We start from the raw sequence: 24755 nt of genomic DNA, 5'->3' as shown, positions 1-24755 counted from the left end.
GACCATTGGGCGCACATGGATCATCCTTTGGTACGCCCAGTTTTCAGGGGCATTTGCGGGCAGTTCCCCACCTGTTAAGGTTGCCCCGTGCATACTCGACACTCTAGGATTGCTTCGCTAGCCTCAGGTTAAGAGTGCTAAATGGGTCAGCCTGCCTCAGGTTCTCCAACGACTAGAAGCTTACAGCCATATTATCGGCCCGGCTAGATTAAACACTCCCCACAGGCAGCTCATTCCCACCCTGTGGCTGCAGATGTAGGGGACCACTGCTATGGTTGTTCCCAGAGAATGTCCCCATCCTAGACCTCTCCACCGACCCATTTTATTGGGTTTACAGACCCCATTGTGAGTGCTCGGTTAGAGCATTGGTGCCTGGAAACTCATGCCCCTTGATCTACCCCAAGAAGTAGATCTTTTAGAGTTTCTGTCAAATCATCAGTCCCGCAGGTGGGATCCCGCGCACTCACATAGCATTTTGGCCCATGTCCAAAGACAGAACTGCATGGCATGTCCCCGGGCATGTGTGCCCGGATTCCCGATTCGGGGACTTGGAGCTATTCTACCTGGTTCGGGGAAGAGACACGGGAGACATGCCCCGGTTCCGCTTAGTGGGCTACGCTGCGTAGACGTAGACCTGAATGGCCCGGGATCTCAGGAGTCTGAATCCCCTGGAGAGATTGAAATCGCATCTGCTGTTGCTCACAGATTACGATACCTCTTCTAAATCCACTGGGGAGGTTTTATGGCTGAAATGCACCTCGGCAGAGCCCTTTTCAATAAACACCACCGGTGCCTGAGTAGGCAAAGGGTTGTCATAAGTGCCTTATTATAAATGCATCATACACCCTTCCTGCAAATCTGTTGGATTCTGTCATGTGATAACTAGAGCTGCGAGTCAGGTCCACTACCAGTACTGAAGGGGTCAGCAGGAAGATCTCTTGAGAGTAAGATTATGTTGTTTGGACCACAGATGGACTGAGGCTTAACAATCCAAGTGGAGTTGAGCGAGTTGCTTCTCCTCGGCTTGACTGAAACCAAAGTTCTTTGTCCTTTTTTGTTTGTTGTTGTGTTCCCAACATTTTAGCAGCTGCGTACTACTTGACATTTTTAGAAATGTTGGTGTACCACTAGACACTAGGCCTACTTAATCTTTTAGTTTTTGATATTAATGTATAAGCTAAGGTTATTTTGGAAATTTAGGAAAAAAATAAATGTCTATGCAAAATGGCAGATTTATTTATGATACATAACAAATTGAATGACGTTACATAAAAACAATTTTAGACAATTATTTTAAAATGACTCCAAAAATCAAGATTCATAAAAAACAGCTATTTTATAGTGGGAAACTTGTTGCTGTTTGTCCATTATCAAACTTTCAGTATCATGGTCAATGGAACTTAACAGCATTTGATCATGTACCACCTGCAACGTTGCCATGTACCATCTGCAACATTACCATGTACCACTAGTAGTACGTGTACCACCTCCAATGTTGCCACGTACCACTAGTGGTACACGTACCACCGATTGTTAAACCCTGATCTAGATGATACTTAAAAATAAGAATGCTGGCTGGCTAACTTCAAAAACTAAAGTATATATTTTTAAACTGGAGATCATTAAATAAAATGCATAATTAATTCATCTCAAATGATTTAAATTAATTAATAACATATAGTTTTATATATATATATATATATAGGATAAGTTTTATTTTGACCAACCAACTTAGGCTGCATGTTCCTCACGACAAAATAAGATGTAAACACACATATAAAGACCTATGGTCTAAAGGTCTTCCCAAGGCTGGTGTACGTCTTTGAATACAATTTTTATTGTAAATAATAGTGAAAGTATTTAATATGAAATGCTAAGCATCTTGGATTGTGTTTAATTTAACAAAATTCTATAACCACCCAAATTTTGTTCCTATAGTAAAATGATTTTCATTAAATGAATGGGGGTACACCTATATTTTCCCTCATATTTTTGTGACGTGTTTCTAGCCCCAATAATTTCAATGAAATCATTTTACGGCAGCAACAAAATTTGCGATGTTTGTAGAAATTTGTTCTATCAAAAATAATCCAGATGCTTAGTGTTCTATCTTAAATACTTTCTTTGTTATTTACAATTAAAATTATTTTAACAACTCCAACTTCAAATTACGGCTTTGGAAAGCACTTTAGACCATAAGCCATATGGACTTTTGAACCTATTTTTTTTGTAATGAACTTGCATAGCTGAAGTGTTGATCAAATTCAGACTCAGCACTCTTTATAGTAAAATAAGAAATTAGGCACAGGCACACAAAAAGTGTGTATAAAAAAAATTGTATAAGTGTATTTAAGAAGGGCACATTTGGCATTGTAGAGTACTTGGAAGAGGGTTTCTTGGTGCGATTCCGGCTGTGTACCTTCATTCTTGCTGGCATCTGTTGCAGGTTTCGCTCGTGACATTCGCAACGTACGTGCTAGTGGATGAGCACAACATCTTAGATGCACAGAAAGCATTTGTGTCACTCTCTTTGTTCAACATCATGCGCATGCCTCTCATGATGATACCCATGGTCATGAACTCACTGATTCAGGTGGGTTGCAATGTTTTTGGCTGCACGAGTAATCACACAGAACAATGTTGTTTACTACAGAATTTGTTGAATATTTTGATAAATAAGCAGTTTCATTTAAGTATTCAAAAATTGATATTAATTTTTTAATTGTTAAAAACTACAAATACCACTAATGTCTGGTTTTGTAAAAAAAAAAAAAACACATTAGCTGAAGCATTTTTTAATTAAATACAGTGGAACCCCGATTATCCGTGTTAATGAAGGGGACAAGTGAGTCGGATAATTGAAAATCGCGGTTAGCCGAGTCATGCTTGCCGCAAAGGTCATTAGCCCACAGACAGCCATCTGTGGACATTCGGAGATTACATATAAATAAACACATGCTTTGCGTGTGTTTGCGTTGTTGACATAGAAGCGGGCTGCGTAGTGCTGGGCAGCAGTGGTTTTTAAGTCTTTCGTGTGCAGAGACGTGGGCATGTGAGTCGTTTTTGCACCGAGGTGTGTGGCTAGCCGCCCGCCAGTCCGAGGGCCCAAGACAGCTGATAGCTGCCAAGGTCACGCATTCTTTTCATCGCTTGTAAGCGTCGCTGCCACACTTCGCTTGTTGCTCTGTTGTCAGTAACACCATCGGGCTGGTTATTGTTTTGCAGAACGACTGCCTTTAAAATTCTTTTCGAGATAAGATTTTTCATACCAGTGCATGGTTTTGAAACTATGTCTCTGTCTTGTATAATTCACGGTGTTTTTATCCCTTTTATTTATATGAATTTTAAATGTTAGATTTTTTTATTTTTAGCTTGCTGAACGTGGACTTAGTGCAAAAACAGCCTATTATGACATAGGGTTGCAGATGGGTCGGAAATCTTATAACGACCACCTCTCTATAACGACACTAATCTCGGGAACCACGAGGGGTTGTTATATCTATTCTCCGTTCACTCTTAGCTGATTTTGAAATAAACAAACACCGTCGTATCACTGCGCCACGCCAGCAAGTGATAGGCTGAATTTATCTTGCGTGTCAAGCACTAGTTGCAGCACACACGCTTCAATACAGTCGGTGCTAATAAAATAACGGAGAAGTAATATAACAGGAAAATGGTGCCGTTACCGTTACCGTTCAGGACACATAAGCAAACAATGTTTATTTTTTGAATAATCGATAAAATAGCACCGTAACGTAAGACAACAATATGATAGTGTTACGATTTGGTACTCACCTAATCACTATCTGGCAGTGGTGCTATCCCTTCCAGACTTGAATCAGACCTACCACCACTATCTTTGTCACTACTGTCGTCACTGTCACCGAGAGGAATGATTTACTGGCCCCTACAGCGTGACACATTCACAGTGAGGAGTTGAAGTGGAGCGGTTTGCAGTTTCAAACAAAGGAATTCGGTACAAACATTTACAAAAGTTATCTTAAGAACATTATAAAACTAGATGTTTAGAACTTTGAACACATTTGAAGCATTTTAAGGAAAATATGTTAAGTCTTCTACAGTTTTTTAAAGAAATCTGTTACTTTTTGCTGTCGCCACTTGTTTATTTTTCGTTTGATGTTTAATCTTACTTTACTTAATGTAAGAATATCCATAAACTGTAAAAGTGTTTCTGTTGACTCTAACGCAGTTTGCAGATTCACACATTTTGCTGGGGTCAAATCTTCCCTGTCGCCCTCATCACTTGAACTGACATCGGCGGCCGCGCATGTGTTCCAACTGACAATGTCGTCATCACTTTTAATTTCATACCCAGGAAGCAAGATGTCATTTTGTAGCCATTCCTCTATGTTTTCTTCATCAACATGAGCAAATTGCTCATTGTTTTTTTATAGTCGAATGAAGCGACTCAGCTTAGTTTTCCGTCTCAATGTCTTCTTTTTCAAAGCTTTGGAAGTTATCAGCTGAACCTTCACTGTTACAATACAACTTCCTCCAAGATCTGACTATGTTTACTTTCGAGCCCATTCCCCACGCCTTAACAACAAGATAAATTGCTTCCTTTAAGTTCATGTTTTTCCAAAACTGAACCATTGCCTTATCTTCCTCCAGCAGTAAGTTTAAGAGTTCTCAACGGTAATGCCTCTTTAATGTTAAAATTACACCTTGATCCATTGGCTGAATGAGCGCAGTCACATTTGGAGGCAAATAGGATACAAAAATTTTTCCATCTGCTGATTTCAACTCGTTTTCATTTGGATGAGATGGTGCATTATCTAAGAAAAGCACTGCTTTGACCGGCAAACCTCTTGACTCAAAAATTCAGAAACATGTGGTACAAATTTGGAATGGAACCACAGTTAAAAAATTTTTTCTCGAGTCATCCAAGCAGATTTATTGTGATAGTAATCAGCTGGAAAATATTTCATTTCTGTGCCCTTAAATGATCGTGGCGGTTTTGCTTTCCCGACACACACTAATTTTAGTTTATCTTCTCCACTAGCATTACCACAACACATGATTGTTATTCTCTCTTTACTCGATTTGTGGCCAGGCACAGACTTTTCTGCTGATCCTGCAAGTGTTTTACTTGGTAGGCACTTCCAGTACAAACCAGTCTCGTCTCCATTATACACTTGGTCTGGAACTAAGTTGTGTCTGTCAATAATCCGCTGGAACTCCTTTTAAATGCGCTTGCCCCTTTGGTATCGCCGCTAAGTTTTTCACCTTCCAAGGACAACTCTCTTATTCCATGACGATCTTTAAATCTTGCCAAGCAACCTCGCAATGCACTAAATTCTTCTGTCAGGCCTAGTTTTTTTTTTTTTTTAAATTTGCGCCTGCTGTGATAAAATTACGCCACTTAGTGGTACACCCTCCGACCTTTTCTGTTGAAACCATTCAAATAAACAAGCGTCCAAGCTGCTAAATGTGGATTCTTTCATCGTCTTGCGTTTATTTAATCCACTTGAAATGTCAGCCTGTGAAGCTTTAAAACATCTCACATGTAATACTTAGGTTAAAGGATAAAATAAAATTATGAAACCCTTCATCCTCAGCTACTAAAGCCGGCTGTGTCAGTACAGACAATCTGCACTAAAGCTTTGTCAGCGTCTTCAAAACTGGAATGTGTTCATTCTTATTAACAAATTTTTCTGAAAAGGTTTTCAAACTTTACTATTTATGTGTTAAGGGATTGGATTCTCTGAATGCTGTACACTGGTTGAAGGCTGGCTTGAATTGTTAATTTAATTCAAATAATTCTGAACCATTTGTGCCCAGAGGTTTATGAATTCACTAGACTTTTGCCGCCACGACTCACTTCCTTTGAAAGTGTGTCACACCCCAGACCACTCGGCTAGCATCACAACAAAAAGTACATGTAAAATTTACAGACATGCTGCACATAACCTCTAGCCTTTTTAGTAAAAAAAAAGTAGACTTAGGTACCAGAGGATGAATATTTAAAGATAATTCATAGTCAAGTCCCGTGGATATATACTAATTCATGGTACCAGGTTGAAGGACTATGTTCTCAGAACAATGGTGCAATCACTCAAACATTGCTATGGGCTAATACCTTTGAACTGTGGTCAAAATTTCTAGTTCTAAGTTCTGGAAGATGAAAAACGGTTGATAATAACAGGAAGTGCCTGGACCACAGCAGCTATATTCTCTGTACTCACATACTCACTTGTCCTACATGTGAGCCTTGTGCTGTTGGTGTGGCATGTTACAAATCAAATAAATAAAAAATAATAAATAATGATGTTACCCGACGCGACCTGCTCGGTATCTCGTCCAGACAAAGACTAATGAAAGAGGCTATGCAGCCGCATCTGCCCAATGACAACGGTGTATAATACAGGATGGTTTTACCATGTGATTAGCAGGTATGTAATGTATTGTAAACATAGGACAAATGGCGGGACCAGCAAAAAATGGTTTCATTGACGGAAAATGCTATTTGCGGGAATGTTATTGCCGGGTTCCACTGTAAACAAAACAGTACTTAAAAAATACCTATGTTAAATCACATTGAAACATACATTTACAACCAAACATGTAAAAACTAGGCCTAGGGGCTCATCCACTGTAAAGTAAGCAAATCATCAGAATAACTAGAAAAGCATGAAATCAAAACTATTATAATTATAAAGCATTTAGTATATACAGTTAACTTTCTTAGAAGAAATAAAAATATGTTATATACATGATATCTGCAAACCTAACTAATGTACTGAACGTGATGGGACAACAAACTAAATTGATCATTAAACCATTTAACCAGGAAGGAAGGCATTAGTCTGGGTTGTTACAAGCAATGAAGATATACCGTGTTTTATCGCATAATCGTCGCACATTTTATACTAAAATCAAGTTTGAAAAGTAGGTGTGCGATATTTACGTGAAAAAAGCATTTTTTGTTGGGTAAATTTATTCACTAACCCAAAACCTATTCTATGAAAGTATGTTCATTTAAAAAGTAGAGTGTACAAAAGCACACCAAACAATTTAAATTAAGAAGTCATGCAACAAAAACATTTTGTTGAACTTTAAATAGAAGAACCAAAACAGTAACATGAACGTGAGTTGGATCACATAACTATCGTCGTACACACCACGAGCAAGCGTGGGCTATCAAATGTAGTTAGCTCGACACTAGCCAGAGTGTGTGCGTTGCATGCAATCTATGAGCTATTATTATTGATATTCGACTACGTGCGCGCGCTCTATACTGGAATCAACATAACCATATATGAATGATGCCAACTAGCACTGGCTACATTTTTGTAAGCGGTACACAGCGGTGACAAAGACGAAAAGATAAAGGTTATAATGTGTTTGAAAACATCTTTAAAAGATGCAGACAACAAACAACTTTGTATTTCTGTTAATTAAATAAGTAAGTGGTAAGATCCAAATGAATACATTTCAACTTTAAAGTACATTGTTTTATATGGGAAAACTTTATACACAAAGCTCTTGCAATCTAAAAACATCATGCAACGTTTATGCGAGAATTATTTTTCTCCAAATGTTGACGTCCTAAAATAACGGTGTTACGATTATGCGCGTGCGACGATTATGCGATAAAACACGGTACTTCTTTAGTTTTGTAACTCTCCTTCACGATAAAAAGCAACCAAATATCACAGTGCGATTTAGTTTTTTTGTAGATTTATTTTCAAAATATAGCTTACACATGTACAAACTCTGTCTCACAAACTGTTTGAAAATGGTATATATACATCAACAAATATGTAAACATAACTTATTTTTGTAAATAACCTTTCACTACCTTCCGATTTTTGTCACCAATTAGCATGGAAATTTTTATTTCTTCACTGGTTAGTTACGTTATAGCTAGAGACATGATTGTATGGTGAATTGCAACAATACCGAAATAACACCGAAAAGCATGTCAAAAAAAGATAACACCAAAATGCAAGTTAATACACCATATAGCTCTGAAATGCAACTAGCCCAAAAAACAAACAAATGCCAACATCCAAAAAAAATATTCCCTCCATTGCCAAATTATTCAATACACTCCCCATAGTACCGTATTCACTCGCGTAATGTCCGCCCTCGCATAATGTCCGCACCCTTTATTTATATATCCTTAAAAGAAAAAATTAAAAATTCGCATAATGTCCGCACCAGTCGTCTACGGCGGGCAACACAACTTTGGCCACCCCTAAAGGACGCAGTATGAATGGAAAGTTGACGGCTCTGTAAACAAAGCCGTGGCCTTGAGCTGTCCTTTCTCTACTGTCCTGAAAGGGTGGGGAAATTCGTTGAACTGAACAAAGCACGGTAACGGTAAACACAGCTGACCAACACGCACGCAAGTTCAAGGCATGAGTTTCGCGTCGAGTTTTTTAGTGTAGAGTACAGAATGGGTAAATATAAATCCTTCACTGCGCAGTTTAAATTAAGATGTGGAACTGGTGAGTCACTGCGCTGTTGCCAGCTCGCTGGTTCCCTACGCGCCGCACGTAAGGATATGGTACGGCTAAAATATTGCAGCCGTGCCGTTAATAGCCGTTCTAATCCCTCACATATTAATCACTTTAATAAGGCACACGTAACCACACTTATTTCAGTGTAGCGCGTAATTTTTTTTAATGTTCCGGCGGGTGCGAGACAGTTACCGGTGGCAATTACAGCAAAGTAAACATGGTCTAAGCCGGGTTGTTTGCAAGCGATCCCGCAGCAATATTCTTTTAAAATACCTAGCTAGTGAAATCCACATTTATTTTAGATACGTTTTGTGCCTTTTTAGTAATAATTAATACACAAAATTTTGTATTTTTGTATTTTTCCTCGCATAATGTCCGCACCCCATTTTTTTGGCCAAAAATGTGGTCAAATTACTGCGGACATTACGCGAGTGATTACGGTATGTAATAAAAAGTTACACTAATTTGAGCATTGGGTTAGGGTGGGAAGTGGGTGCATTGGTAGTTTTTTTTTGCAAATATGTTGAAAACTATACGGTTTGGCACAAACATTATTACACAAAAATAATCTACATTAAATTCCAAACAACAATGATCCTGTACATAATCACACTAAATTGAATGGTTCCGGAGATATAGAGGCTGTAAAAGTGCCAATTTTTTCAACTTTTTTAGATTTGTGGGACAATTTTAAATGTCACTATGTAAACTGAAGTAACTCTTAAGTTCTCATTTTAAGGACCAGTTTAGTACAAGCATGGCCGCTGGTACAAGGCCACTACACCATTTAGAGAAGGGGGAGGGCCCTTCAACCCCCTGGCATCTTCCCTCCCTCCCATCCTCCACAATTCGCGAGTACAACTGGTCTCCCTCAATCGCTGTGGAAGACCCTTTGGGTGTGTTTGTGAATGTGATTCTTCGTGAACTTTTTCATTGTTCGTGTTTAGATAACTGTGTGAATTTTTTTATGTATGACCAATTATATTAACTATTATAAATTATATGTGATGTCATTTGATAATGTGTAAATTATGGTGGAGTGTGTGTTGATACCTTGTAGGGACAAGGGTGGTGAACTCATTCCTCTGACCAAAAAGGCGGTAGAAAAAATAATATAGTGCAGTGAAATTTGTAAGGATGGAGTGAAAGAAAAGTTCATGCAAACTTATATATTACGTCCAAAGCTACCTAAACATGAAGCAGCTCCTCCAGCAAAGATACCTCGTCAGTCCTTTGATTTTAAAATCTTATGTTTTTTCTGTGGCTGCAAGTGTGTTGATGTATCTAAGTGTAGGAACCCAGCCAAGAAAAGTGGAGTTTAGTACAGAAACTTGGAAGTTATTGAAAGTATTCGAACTGGAGCAAATAATAGACATGACAAGTGAGGTAAGTGTGAGGCTCTCTCAGGTCATAGACCTCATCAGTTCTGATGGGAGATACCACTGGTACTGCTACACAGAGATTCTGGAAACCTGGAGCAGCAACAACTAAAGGTGGGTCAAGCACTGATGCCAACAAAGAACACGCTTTTGAATTGTCTGTGATTACTTGGAGGAAAATGATGAATGTCAGTACGCTGTTCAAGAATTGCAAACTATGTTGATTCAACTTAATCCCGGAACTGAGCCATACACTGACATACTGTGTTTTATCGCATAATCTTCACACATTTTATACTAAAATCAAGTTTTAAAAGAAGGGGTGCAACATTTATTGCGGAAAAAAAGTTTTTTGTTATGTAAAGTTATTCATAAAATCAAAACCCATTAATGGAAAGTACGTTTATTTAAAAATGGAGTATACAAGATCATACAATTTAAATTAATAAGTCATGCAACAAAAACCTTTCTTTAAATAGAAAAACAAAATGTGAATGCAAGCCTGAACTAACGCATAACTATTGTCGTAGTACACACCACCAAGGAGTGCGGGCGATCAAATGTAGTTAACTCGGCACTCGACAGAGAGCGCGCGTTGCATGCAATTGGCGAGATATCAATATTCAACTATGTGTGTGCGCTCTATACGGGAAGCAACATTACCAAACATGAATGATGCCAACTAGCGCTGGCTACATTTTTATAAGCGGTACACCGCGGTGAATCATACAAACAGATAATGGTTATAACTTTTAAAAAGTCCTTAAAATAAAATTTACATATCAGACAACTTCGTATTTCCATTACTTAAATAAGTAAGAGGTAATTTCCGAATAAATATTATATTTCTACTTTAAAATACATCGTTTTATACAGAAAAAAATACCCACACAAAGTGCTAGGAATCTAATATCAGGACCAAAAACATCATGCAATGTTTACAGGAGAGGTTTTTTTATCCTAATTTAGACACGCTAAAATATCGGTGCGATGATCATGCGCGTGCGACGATTATGCGATAAGAGGATACATTTGGAAAGAAAACGGATCCAGTGCTATGTTAACAGTTTGCATTTTGCAGTATTACTAGGAAACTTCATAAATTTTATCAGACAACTGGTATAAAGATCGGAACTTGAAAAATGAAGCTCAAGAGGAACTAAGAGTAATCAAAACTGCGGCTACTATTATTCGCCGTGAGATCAAGTCCTAAAGTTACGACTGTTCGCAATTTTCCAACAGTTGGTGAAATTACTACAGGAGGAGCTGAACTAGTACCTGAAGTGCTTAAGGTCCTTATATCTGAAATCATCCAGCCTACTTCTAAAAGATAAAGGATGAAGCAACTTATTGACAGTAAAACTACTATAATATGTCACGGTAGAATAAGTTTTGTTCATCCAAGATCATTTTTGTCCCCCGTCTAATTTGGGAAGGGTGTGTCATTGCACAGAAAGTTTGGTTCAAGGGTCTTGATTGATCTCCTGTGCAATGTTGGTGTTAAGAAAGTTTTGAAATATGAAAGATGGGTCACGTCCCAAGAGAACACAAGAATTGAGAAATGATATGTGCAATTCATTTTTGATAATGCAGACTACAATGTGCACACACTGGATGGCCATAACACGTTTCATTTCATGGGTAGAATTGCTTGTGTGACAGCTAAATCTGCTCTTCAGGCCAAGGAAAATGTTCCTTGAATGAATGTTACTGTTCTATATCTATTTGCTATGCAAACAAACAGTGCTCCAAGTACGTCGGGCTATTCCAAAATAGTTGCTATAAACATGGCTTCCTTGCAACTAAAACCACTGTCATCTGAACATTACCGAACACTGAATTTGTTTTGGTTGAGTGGTACCTGGTTGGAAGGCGCAGAATAATGTAAACCTGGTTGGAGTGGCTGCATGGAAATACTGTATGCAACCAAAGAGTACCAAACATGCGCTGTGGTCCCTCTCCCATTCATAAACTTGGCTCTGTCAAAGCCATCATCAGTATACATGGCTTTTCTTCAAGCTGCTGAAAAAAGGTGCCAGCAATGACAAAGCATTATGATGGTGACATTTGATCAGTCTTTGTATGCTAAAGTTTGTAAAACGGTAGCTGCAGCACCTGATGACAGTCCTTTAAAGTCTCTTCATTTGACTTGGAGGTTTCCACCTGTTAATGTTGTTTTTTTTAGCTATTGAATTCATCATGGCAGGAAGTGGCTTGGAAGAGTTGTACAGCACAGTCTATGCCAAAATCAGTGTTCAACAAATGATGAACGGAAAGCTTACTCTAGGGTCATTCGTGCTCTCTTCCTAGTTGAAGAGGCACTTATTACTGTATTTTTGAAGACAAGTGAAGCTTACATTAATGTTGATAAAGACAAGCTGAACATTTATCTTTTAAGTGTGGTAATGCACCTGCTGAATGTATTATGCAGTCAGCTGCAGTGAATAACTTAGTGGAAAGTTTGGAAAAGCAACTTCAACACTGTAAAGATTCAGGACGATCACAGAAACTGTGTATTCAGTTCATAGGAATGGTTGAGCTAGTTGGAGTGTTTATTAGAGCAGAGAGGAGCGGGGACTTGCTCCTCCCCCTTCACTGTGCCCACCAACTGCGCCCTATTGTCCATGCATCTGGTCACCTCAACTACGCTAAATCTGTGCATGTTTAGCTACACCTCAATGAACCCTGGAGAACACGACTTGTTAGTTAATTGTGGTTATTTTACCATCCAACGCACTGAGAAGTTTTGATCTGGAGCGTGGAGTGACATGACCATTAAGCAGGTTTTGATACTATACTTGACTATAATTGGTGGCTTGACTGGAGGCAGAGGAATCACAGTGACAACTATTGCAACTTGGATTAACTCCATGCCAGCCTGTTCTCGCATAGTCAAAGCAATGGAAGAATTGGCGAGAGTGCGCAGCATCTCTTCAGAGCAGCATGTAGAGCCATGAGAGGAAAGGCAGAAAAAAAAATTCTAAAGATTTGCAAACTTTCTTTTCTTGGCTTGAGGAGCACAACCCATTTTCAAAACCCCCTGAACTCTCTTCCTTATCAACTGGGTTTACAGCAGATAAAACCGTCAATTGTGATAAAAGCATTTGAAATTGGAGTACTAGCCTTGAAATGCATCGAGGGAAAAACATTCAGTGAGATACATTTGAAGAGAAAGTTAGCTGTGAAGTCTCACTAAGTCAATGACAATCAACAACAACACTGTTTGTGTGAACCCTAACACTCTTTTACATCAGATGGTGTGCATAATGAGTGATGAGAGGCTGGCAGAAATATTCCAATTTGAATTATGTGCTTATCCTCCATCCCTCTTGGACGAATCTGGTCTAATGAGGAAGGGAAGCAAATCTTCATTGTCTTCAGTTTTGGTGCCAGAAGCAAATGAATCATCTATTACCTCAGATTCAGAGGAAGTGCCCTACATCATTGATGGAGGTCACCTCCTTCATCGTGTGGTTTGGCGACACCCAGCTATCTACAGGAAGATCTGTGAGCAATACACCAGTTATATCATTATTCATTATGGACAAGGTACTGTTGTTTTTGATGGATATGAGAAAGGAAGCACGAAAGATGAACACTTGCACAGATCACAGACAACCACTCACTTTGAAGTGAAAGTAGAAGACTCATTTAATGCAAATCTCTGTCAAAGTGAATTTCTAGCTAATGCTAAGAAAAAATTTGGACTAATTTCTCTCCTCACTGTGCACTTTCAAAGAGCTGGTTCCACAGTACATCAAGTACGGGTGATGCTGACTTAATGATAGTTCTTACAGCGATTGATGAAGCCGAGAAAGGACTTGGAGCTTTTGTAGTTGGCGACGACACAGACTTATTAGTCTGATGACTGTCCACGCACCCCCGATAACAAACCTAAAATGGTGTTACTAAAGAAAGGCAACCAACAGGAAAAAGTGTACTCCATTTGTTATATCCAGCGAGGTATTGAGGAGATGAAAGATGTTTCTTCGCAGTATACATTTTCGCAGGATGTGACACCGTTTTTTTAGCAATCTACAAGAAAATTTCAGGCCAACAAGGCTCTTCGCACGAAGCTTTTTGTCTTCAACGACCCCAAAGCTCAGCCGAGTGCAGTGACTGATGCTGGGAAGTATTTCCTTTTTGCCATGATTGGAGCAAAGAACTCTGAAGCATTTAGATTCTCTTCGCTATGAGTGTTACTTGCAGGCAATTACAAAACAGCCTGTACATTCTTTGTTCAAATTGAGTGCACTTTTCCCCCACTTCAGCAGCTTTCAGGCAGCATTCATTCAGAGTTTACCACCAGGTGCAGCAGTGGCTCAATGAGAAGAAGAATCCGCTTGAGTGGGGGTGGAAGAAGATTGTGGAACACCTGAGACAGCATGCAACAGCGAGTCTTACTGCTCCACAAGAACTACTTTTCCTCATCTTGTGCGCATGCAAAGACAAATGCGTACATAACTGTGAGTGCAGGAAGGGTGGTTTAAATTGTTCAAGTATGTGCTGCAACTAAGGCTTGAGATGTGTTAACAGAGACATGCTCATCGTTGATGAGGAGGGTGAGGTGTTTGGAGAGGACTGAATCCTGATTCATGTTTTACATTCATTTAAAATTGCATTTAACATGACTACATTGTTTTTCTATATAATTTTTTTGTACATTTAATGATTTTTTTGCTAAGTAGGGATACAATATACAACCGCATTACATGAATACATATAATTCATACTGATAATGTTGATTTATTTCAGTTTACATAGTGATAATACTGATAATTTCATTTTTTCCAACAAATCTAAAAAAGTTTAAAAATTGGGCACTTTTACCCCCTCCATATCTCCGGAACCATTCAATTTAGCGTGATAAAGTACATAATTATTTTTGTTTGTAATTTAATGTAGATTATTTTTTCAAAAAATAATTTTTGCGCTAAACTGCATAGTTTTTGAGATATTTACGAAATACCGTTAAAAAAAATACCATTTTGTCCACTTCCCACTCCTGTCCTGCACAAACCAGACGCTAAACGTACTGTAACTTTTTATTACGTACTACGGGAAGTGGATAAAACAATTTGGCATTGGAGGAAAAATTTTTTTTTTGGATGTCGAGGTTTAGATCTAATTGCACCGTACTGTAATGAAAATGTACCATTGAAAAAAACCTTCATTCAAATCATAAAAAGTTATGGTTTAATGTTTGAAATTCAAGGATTATTTTTATTGCCAGACAGAAAATTGTAGCAAAGTGCATAGATCAGAAAAATGAATCTAATTGGTTTTATTGTGCATCTCTAATTGAATCATTTTTAAACTACAAATCTCTCTCATTTATTTTTATTGTTGTGATTGTACCTGTTTTAGACTACTATTACAAATTATTTTATCATAAAATTCAGCATATTAATTTTACCACAATTTTGGTAGAGTAAGTATTACAAAAAATATTTTATAAAACCGAAATCCTCTGTTTCAAAAACGAAATTGGACTAAAAATAAAACCATAAAATCTTGTCTGTAGTTGTAGCATTTTTTCACCAGTAAAAATGTTGGTACTGTTGATTTGTAGCTATGTGGTTTAAATGATTTGTAATCATATCTAATCACACAGTAGTGACATATCCATTAGGTTAAGCCAAAGTGTGCTGTCTTGCTCTTTTCGTGTTCTTTTTCTGTTTCTTGTCACACAAGCAAAATAGCCAACAGAATGATAAAACCAGTAATCGCTGATCAACAACACCTGGCTTATTTCAAAACCTAGGTTCTAGCCTTCGAAACATTCATAGCAAATTGCATATATCTACCATAAAAAAAATTATAATTCTTATTACTTTCTTACATTATCGACTCCTAAAATTATTAATTTCATTTGTTTTTATTTTTCAGGCCCATGTAGCTTTCAAGAGAATCAACAGATATCTGAGGGCTGAGGAGCTAGATTTGTGTGCTGTAACCCATGACAACGAAAGTGAGTAGCCTGGAAAATTTTTACTCTTTTCTAATTTTTTTAAGAGTGAAAAGTAAGTTGTGTCCTGTCTGAGGATTGTTTATGAGTTCTACATAACACTTTAATTTGTTAATAATTAACAATTATGGTTCAATCCTTCAATATGTTACAAACATAAAATTTAGAGGATTGTATCTAAGTATTGCAAAAGTATTTTAACTATGTATAAAACACTGAAACAATTAAAAATAATGTTAGCAACCTTTTGTGAGTATATATTGAATTAGCTAGGCTTATGGGCTGTAGCCATATCAATAATAAAGGTTTTGCTCTACATTGCAGTTGCTATCTGCAGAGTTTGTGTAGACCCCCTTGACTTGACTCTGCAGGTTGTGCTTGCTGATCGACTGCAGTCCATGAACATTCCTGGTTGCTAACCAGGGATGAGCTGTAGGCTGATGTGAATCCTTGGTTTGATGTCAATGGCTACAACCCACAATTCTAGCTAATTGTGAAACATATTGACTTGATTGTGCAGTGCAGTGAACTTGGAGAAGCTTTAGCATGTATGGAAGGGAGAATACAGCAAGGCCATTTGTGTTGGGTCTCCCAGGGTGTAACCCATGACAGTCATGGATCCTGATGGACAGTGGCAAATACAGCCTTTCGGGGTGTTGCTGTGAGCATTGCATTGTGCTCGTCTTACGGAGGCCTTCTGTTTGTTGCTGAGTCGCATCATAGTGGCAGATCTATCCCTTGAAGCCCAGTGGTACTCCACTGTTCACACTGTTTTATTGGCTGCTTAATGGCATGGAGGCAGTTGAGGAAGGGACAAGGCAATAATTTAAGATGTTTCCTTAGGCACTTTGTCCACAAAAATTAAAACATTCTTATTAATTCGGGTTTTGCAATTTCATGGTCAACATCATTTCAACAAATTTCCTGGAGACAAGGATTTTTTTTTCTTCAGAAGTAACTTAATACTAACAATATGAAATAACTAATATTATTTTGCTTTTAATATTTGACATTGCATACCTTGTGAGTTTGTCATATACCAACGTTCACTGTTGAGGTTAAGTCATTTGTGCAATACATACACCCTTTTTTGATGTTTTGACAGGACTTCATAATCAAAAATATGAACAATAAAAAATGTTTTAGACATGCAACAAATATTCAAAGTTATTTTCACTATTGTCTTGCTAAACAGTAGTGAAAAAATTACGTAAATGATTCAAACAACAGTATATTTGTGACAGTTCAAACTTAAGAACAAACTTTTATTTGTATTTGTTTGGTCACGCGTACCAGTAGCGGGAAATAATAAATAAATGTCAACGACCATGGACTACAACAACATAAATCATGGATGGCCATTAAAAGAAGTGTTCGCTATATTTTCAACAGCATATAAATTGATAGTGACGATTGATTTAACACCATTAGACACAGTAGCAACTTACTTGCTGTATTTATCTATGACTAGAGCCAAGATTTTATGATGTTACGAAAGTAGTATATAATGGTATGTTCAAGCGCTGGAGTCGGAGTGAGGTGCAAGGTGACAATTTCCAACATCTTGGATTATGATGTCACGGCAGCCATCTTGAATTAATAGGTCACCGTTGCACATTTTGTTATGGCCGCCATATTGGATTATGATGTCATGGCAGCCATTTTGGATGAACTTGACCTTTGAAATTTGACCATTGTTTTCAAAATTTTTCAAATATGACTCAAAATTACTAAATATTTCCAAATTTGTGGGGAAAATTGTAGTGTTTGTTGAAAATTTCGTAATTCTCCCCCCCCCCCCCCCCCCCCCCTTTTAAATTCAAAATTTTGATACTCGGAATGCCTCAAAATACTTTTGCCTTTGAAAAATTCATATTCTTAAATCAGCTTAAGACTTCTAAAGGCAAGTCACTCTAAGCTGCCGAGGTCACGACCTTGACCGTAAACACAAATCTTAAAATTTTTGACCAAAAAGTTCAGAAAAAAAATTGCTTATGTCACACCCACGGATTCTAGAAAAATTGAACATTTCATTATTCCCGCCATCGTGAAAGTATGTATTTTTTATGCTAGAACATCGGGCAAAATTTTAAAATTAATAAAAAAATGTAATTAATAAAATTATATTTTAAAAATTGGTCACCATATTGAAATGCCTTATTTTTTCTAGGAATTTGGGAAAATATTTAAAATGAATAAAAAATTATTTATATTCATTTTAATAAAAAACTTACTTGCATCATGGAGTCCTCGGTACGAATCCGACAAGTTCATTCAATTAAAATGGCGACAGATCCTTCCTCCAGGGAAGCCACCGTCAGGCTGACCTCCTACCACTAATGCCGAGACAGATATTACGCCAGCCAGCATGATGTCATGAGGGTCCACTATCTTGTCGTTGTCTGGTGGAGGTCGCCGTCTCATTTTTGTCTGCTAGAAGACACTGTCGCCATATTAGTTTAATTCTTATCTGCTAGAATGCAGGAATGGTGTCCGCCATCTTGACATTTGGGTGCTATCTTGAAATTCTCTTAAGTATTAATTTAGAAATTCGGAAAACAATTCCAGAATTCTTAAAAAAATTTACTTCTTTAAATATTGATTGATTCAATTGATATCCATCCTTGGTCCGATCCTTGACTGATTCTGAAAAGTTATTTTAGGTAAAAATCTATTATTTAATAAATCTTGTTCAAAATCCTAAAACCGGCTGAAGTTCCTCATCTACCAGTCTCCAGTAATCCAATATTGCCACCATCTTGAAATTTTTGTATTTATTGAACCAGAATTTTGGAAAATATTCCAAAACATATCAAAAAATGTTATTAAAATAATGATTGATTTTATTGATATCCGTCCTCTGTTCAATTCTCGGCCAGTGATAAGAGTAACTAAAGCCTAAAATAAAATAAAAATCTGTTTTCTATTACATTTCATGGAGTTTATTAATCATTCTCTCTATGAAAAACGGCTCTATACAGGATACCTCTTCGACAAAATAAATACTTTGTCGCTGTGCCTGCCAATGAAGTCTAATTTTTCAATAAATGGAATATCTTCCAACCAGGTCTTGTACAATGTTAAGCGTATAGGTAGGGCCACCCGAAAGTGGTAAATGAAAATAAGTAATTTCGTCATTACAAATAGGTAAAAGCGGTATAAAATTTTATAAAAAAAACTGAATAGCTGTGTAAAAAATCGGTAATAAAAATTACCGGCAAAACAGGTTTATTTTTGTAAATTATTTTCTCCCTGTATTTCTTACACAAATATGTATGTATATACTTTATTAACATAAGAATAGAATAATAAATAAAAGCAATTTAGTGTAGAATGTATTTTGTATTTATTTTAAAATCACTTTAGTGCACATGGATTGCAGTAAATAAATAAATTATATATTGCAAAACAAATTCAAATTAATGATACAATTAAGAACTTCCATTGAAATATATAGAAAGCATAATTTCAATGTTTTAGTTTTTTAAACCAGTACGCAGATCAGAAAATATCTGCCCATACGGCGAAAATACTCTTTCACTGTCCACATTTTGAAACTCATATCCACAGCACTGCTAAATTTTGACACAAAGTTGCTGTGTTTACTTTGCAATCCTTGCTAAATCTGGCAGAAGTCAGCAGTGAGCCCTTCTTTCAAAACATGGGATACTTGCATCTGAAGTGCAAGATAACTTTCTAGAAATTCCTTCTTTGTAACAGAGTTGATAAGGGGAAGATGGTTAGCAGTTTTGAACAGCTTCTCATCAACATTATTGCTCACAATGTTTCGAGCAGCAAACAGTTTCCCAACAGTGCTAAAGAACTCTTAAGCAGTGTCTTTTTCCCTGAGATTTTGTAGCTTTGCTAGACAGGTGTAGGGTGTTTTGAAAGGGCAGCAGATGTTTTGTCTCCAAAAATTCCCCTGCTAACCAATAAGAAGTTATTCTCTAAGTCATACAACTTTTATAGAGTTTATGACTTAAAGAGTAACTACAACCTTCAAGCTCCAGGATGTTTTTTATGAGTTTCTTGCCATGGTCCACAAGAAATTCAGTAGAGCACAGAATTATTGCAAGCTGGCAGTCACTCAAGTTCTTAAAATAGTCCTTCAAAACACCACTATCGTCTCCATTAGATCATTAATGTATTCTGCAATATATTCAACGGGATGGAACCAGGAACACCTGGTCAAAACTGGTGCTGGGAATATTTTGACATCTTTTTCTTGTTCTGGGTACTTTTGTTTCAGATGTGTGACGTATCTGTGCTTTTGTTTAATTCAATTCAAAAATAAATGTTTGACATTACTAACAAATATTTTTATCTCTGACAGAAAGAGGCTCCACAAACTTGTGATGAGATTTAGTTTGTGCGCCCAGCATTGGACATGAAACATTTTCTCATAAAATACAACCTTTATAGTGTCTACACACTTGGTCATATATCGTGCAGTCACTCACCACAGCAACTATATTGTCAAATTTTATGTTGAGTTGTACAATTGACAAAATTGTTGGGAGCATTCTGTGCCGTTTGCACTGCCCAGTTCTTTTACACCACCCACAAAATGTTTGGTCACTGGTACTTGCGAGAACACGAATAAAAATAATGAAAACAACGTATCCATTCTTGTTTGTAATTTTGTCAAATAGAATAGCAACTTTCTGGTTTTCTGCAGCTTTATTCACCATGTCAGAAGTGGCCTCACCTGTAATTATAAAAGGAATAAATTTAATGTTGCAACATTTATTTTTCTATAAAAAATAATTTTAATGATATGAACAGTTTGGACTAAGGCAAATATTTTAATATTTGTGTCTTACCACAGTTAAACACTTGATGTATAGCTAGGCATACTTACCAGGTACATATTTTTGAAGCTAAGCATGGACAGAGTCATTATCTGCCTTTTCCAGTTGTTTGTTGGTATCTAACAATATGTTCGTGAAGTCCACAATAAGTTATTGTTTGTTTTCCTTATTGCTCTGCCCGCAATCAATTGGACTAATAATGCTCAACTGCTTCGGGGTTGAATAAGTTTTCAAATGGGCTTCTTTTTTCAATTTTTTGGGAGACTCCCTGAACATGCTTCTTGCAAGTATCTTTCCACATTCATTCCACATGACTATTACAATACTTGCACATCATTATTTTACTACCATCATCAAAAATAAAAATCCATTACTTTTAAACTCTTTCACATGTTCATGTAATGTTAGAAATTTAGGCATTTTGAACTAATAATTATTGAAATTAAAACATACTTTCATGTGTGTGGAACAATGTATTGGACTTATTACGACAAATAATGTGATGTGTTCGTTGTAAACACTAAAAATTCTCGCAATGGCGCCATTTTGGAACGGTGGTGATATTGCCTTCTTGAAAACATTCGGCTGTTTTGGATGATAACCTTCTATTAACAGGATATTGAAACCCCACCACAACCTATTTCGAAGTTTACCGAAGTGAAATTTTAGGTTGGTTCAGTGTAATAAATAACAGTTCTTTGTTTTTTCCGGGTTGTTCGGGAAGGTTACCATAATTAAAATTAAAGATGGGTTGGATTATGTTTGCATTTTTTATAATAATCTATGACCGTAATACATATATATGTCCATGCATATGGTGTTTCTTTTCTCGAGCTATCGGAAAATTTGGAATACCTCGGAACTGTTCATGTGTTGCTCTTCCTTGTGAGCTGTAGGTTTCTTATATCCTGAGTGAAAGGTCTTTGAGCCTATGGTCTAGTTTGCAACATAAACAAAGAAGATAGCACGTGACTTTGTTAATAAAATATATCACCGCAATCATGTCTTATGAATGGTTCCATTAAATTTTTTTGAGTGCATTATATTTACGAAACAGTTATCAGAGCTTAGAAAAATGTCTCAATTGGAAACGTTTTACTAACATATCTATGGGGGGAAAATAACCTTTTGGATTATAAACATCATCACGTACCGCAAGAATTTATGGCAGAAAGTTCAGTATCCTTATTTAAATAAGTAGGTACTGTTGCCATTTTTTGCAGTGTTTACAGTGATAAAACAAATTTATTATCATAGCAAGATGTTTCATGTAGGCATTGTCGGTTGTTCTAACACAGTATTTATTGCATATTATTAGTTAATTGAGATTAAATTCATTGCATTTTGGTGTTTTTAACTTCCATTTCAGTGTTTGGCGGTGTAGTAACTTAATTTCACTGTTATTTCGGTTTTATCGTTATCCACCATATAATCTTGCCTCTATCTATGACACAATAGGCGTTGCGGCTCAAATACAAAATAAAAAATCAAAATAATGGTTTTGGATTCCAAATTAAATTAGCAGAAATTGTGTTTATAATATTGCTAAACTAAAATACATTTTACCTGACTGCTGTTAATGACAAGAACGAGTAATTGTCTAGGGTTTAAATGTGTAAATATGTGTTCATTTAATCACTAAATTCGGAATACAGCATTTAAAAAAATATTTAATGTTTTTCATGAAATTGATTTCATTTCACTGTGTAGTATGTTCTGAAAAATATGGTGAATAGAAATGGAAATGAAAAGTTGGTTGGTTAGGTTAAGTTAAGCTAGCTGCATAAATAAAAACACAATTTTTTATTTCATAATTAAAATATTTTAACATTTTACTTATAATTATTGTAGCGAACTTAACTTTACCAACCTTTCACTTTAGTATTATTTGTCTAATTTTCCAGAAGTCACTCCCCTACACATTTAATTTTGCTTTCCTTATGCATTTGTTATATGATGTGGCAAAAAAAAATTTTAGTGGGATTCTATTTCTCATTCTTACTATTCAAATTCTATATTCATAATCAAGAATAATTTGGTTTTTGTATTTATATTTATTTCGAACTAATAAACTGATATTCACACAGACCTATTAATTTATTATCTTAGCTGCGAGCAATAAACTTCCTTACTTCGTCCAATTAACCATCTAGTATAAAGGCCTGCAAAAATGAAATTAATACTTGAGGGAAATTTAAGACATGTCTGATTCAACTTTTACACAAACATATACACCAATTCCAGGTATGTAAGAATAGGCATCATGTTGATGCTGGTACTGTCAGTCGGGTCATTCAATGTCAAATCAACACACTTTTAATAAAATTTTTACCTCACCATCTCAGATTTTGATGAAATTTTCCACAGATGTTACCTCCATACAGACTAACAAAAATATAAAATTTTAAAATGATATATCCATCCGTTTTGAAAATATTGCTTTGTAAATTTTCGAAAAAACACTCAAAAACACACGACAGGCATATTTTAAAATTACCATAACTGTTCTCCAAATTAAGTTAGAAAGGTTAGACATGTGTCATTTTGCAGCATTTGGTATGGCCTTTCATGTGATATGTAACACATTAATGTCTAGAAAAAAAATAATTTTTAAAATTTAAATTTAAAATTTTGGAAAAAGCACATTTTTAATTTTTTTCAAAAAATTCTATAAAATTTTTTGTACAAATATTAAATTGTCTACAAAGTTTCAAAGTGGAGAGTTAGTGGGTTCATAGTAAAATTAATTGGTAACCATTATTTATACTTTACTTTACCCAATTATGATATTTAACCATTTTTATAATTATAATAAGTTATATTGAAAGTATAAACACATAAAATTGATTAAAATTCACTAATAACACAATTGTAATTAATTCTAGTGCTACACTTTGCTTGTCTCTGATACAGGATTTCAAAGATTAGTTCAGACAAGCATCCAGCTACTGGGGATTCCCCTCAATTTGTTTTGGGATTTCCCTAGCTTTGGGATTCCCCGTACTTTGGGATTCTCCTTGCATTGCCTTGGGATTCCCTTAGCTCTGTGATACCCTTGCTTTTCCCTGGGATTCCCCCCTAGCTCTTTCAGAGTACTACTGTACAGTAGTGGTTTCAGCTAGTTTATGCTAGGAGTCTGTATTTTTCTGATGTAGTATCAAAGTTGTTAGTACAAGTATCAGTGCTACGCCTCTATAAAAAGTTACCATTTGATTTATATTGGATTTTATGCATTCTGAATTGAGAATGTTGATATTTATTTTTAAAAAGGTAATGTGTTCCCTATGAAAAGGTGGGCAGTTTACGGTAAGAAATGGCCCTCAGTGAATCATTTTTGAAGTTACAGTGTTTTAATCCATTTAAAAAAAGCAATCACAACATTAAGGAAAAAAGAAAATTAAGGAAGGTTACTACTAGTTGGATGTGCAGTTTGTTTTCTGGATTGCCAAAGGGAGCAAAAATTTGTGATAGCTGTAGAATATAAATTACAACATTACAAACTGCTGCTGCTTCTTCTTCTACTCACCAGGATAACGAATCAAGTTCAGATTCTGATAAAGATCCCAGTTTTTCTGCATCCTCAGAGGTGATTGGTTCATTAAATATTTCACCACAAGGGCTAGGAGAATCTCCTATTAATAGGAAAAAATTCAAATCAAAAAGTTATGCAACCAGAAAAATTAAAACAATTGACTCCACAATCAAAAGGAAACTTTTTGAGTTGCCAGATAATTTCTCTGAGGATGATGGTGAAGATTTAGAGGAATCAGTTTTGCAAAACCTCAAAGCCAATTTCTTGAGTTCTACTAGTAGGAGCAAGAAGTTAATGATATTAACCTGTTTACCATCAAATTGGGGAGTTAGAAAAATAACGCGAGAGTTTGATGCGCCAAACTACATGGTAAGACAATCAAAAAAACTCTTGGCTGAAAAAGGAATGTTAGAAAGTCCTAACCCCAAACCAGGCAAACACCTCTCAGAAGATGTAGTTGAAGCTGTCCATTTATTTTATGAAAATGATGAAGTCAGTAGAGCGATGCCTGGTGTTAAAGACTGCATAACAGTCACTGAACCTAATAAAAATAAATTAAAAATATCAAAAAGACTTATT

At 36.3% G+C, this 24755-nt stretch overlaps 1 protein-coding gene across 1 annotated transcript in view; it reads left to right on the top strand.

The window, feature by feature from the left end:
- Positions 1 to 24755, top strand: part of LOC134531251 (multidrug resistance-associated protein 1-like) — a 592793-nt gene that overhangs the window by 156792 nt on the left and 411246 nt on the right. The window contains exons 12-13 of the mRNA XM_063366941.1: positions 2447 to 2593; positions 15755 to 15836. Of these exons, the coding sequence (XP_063223011.1) occupies positions 2447 to 2593; positions 15755 to 15836 (229 nt within the window). The remainder of the gene's footprint in view (positions 1 to 2446; positions 2594 to 15754; positions 15837 to 24755) is intronic.

The sequence above is a fragment of the Bacillus rossius genome, chromosome 3 (assembly GCF_032445375.1).
Source record: "Bacillus rossius redtenbacheri isolate Brsri chromosome 3, Brsri_v3, whole genome shotgun sequence".
Taxonomy (NCBI): Eukaryota; Metazoa; Arthropoda; class Insecta; order Phasmatodea; family Bacillidae; genus Bacillus; species Bacillus rossius.
Note: the sequence above shows the minus strand (reverse complement) of the source record. Positions and strands in the feature narration are given on the sequence as shown.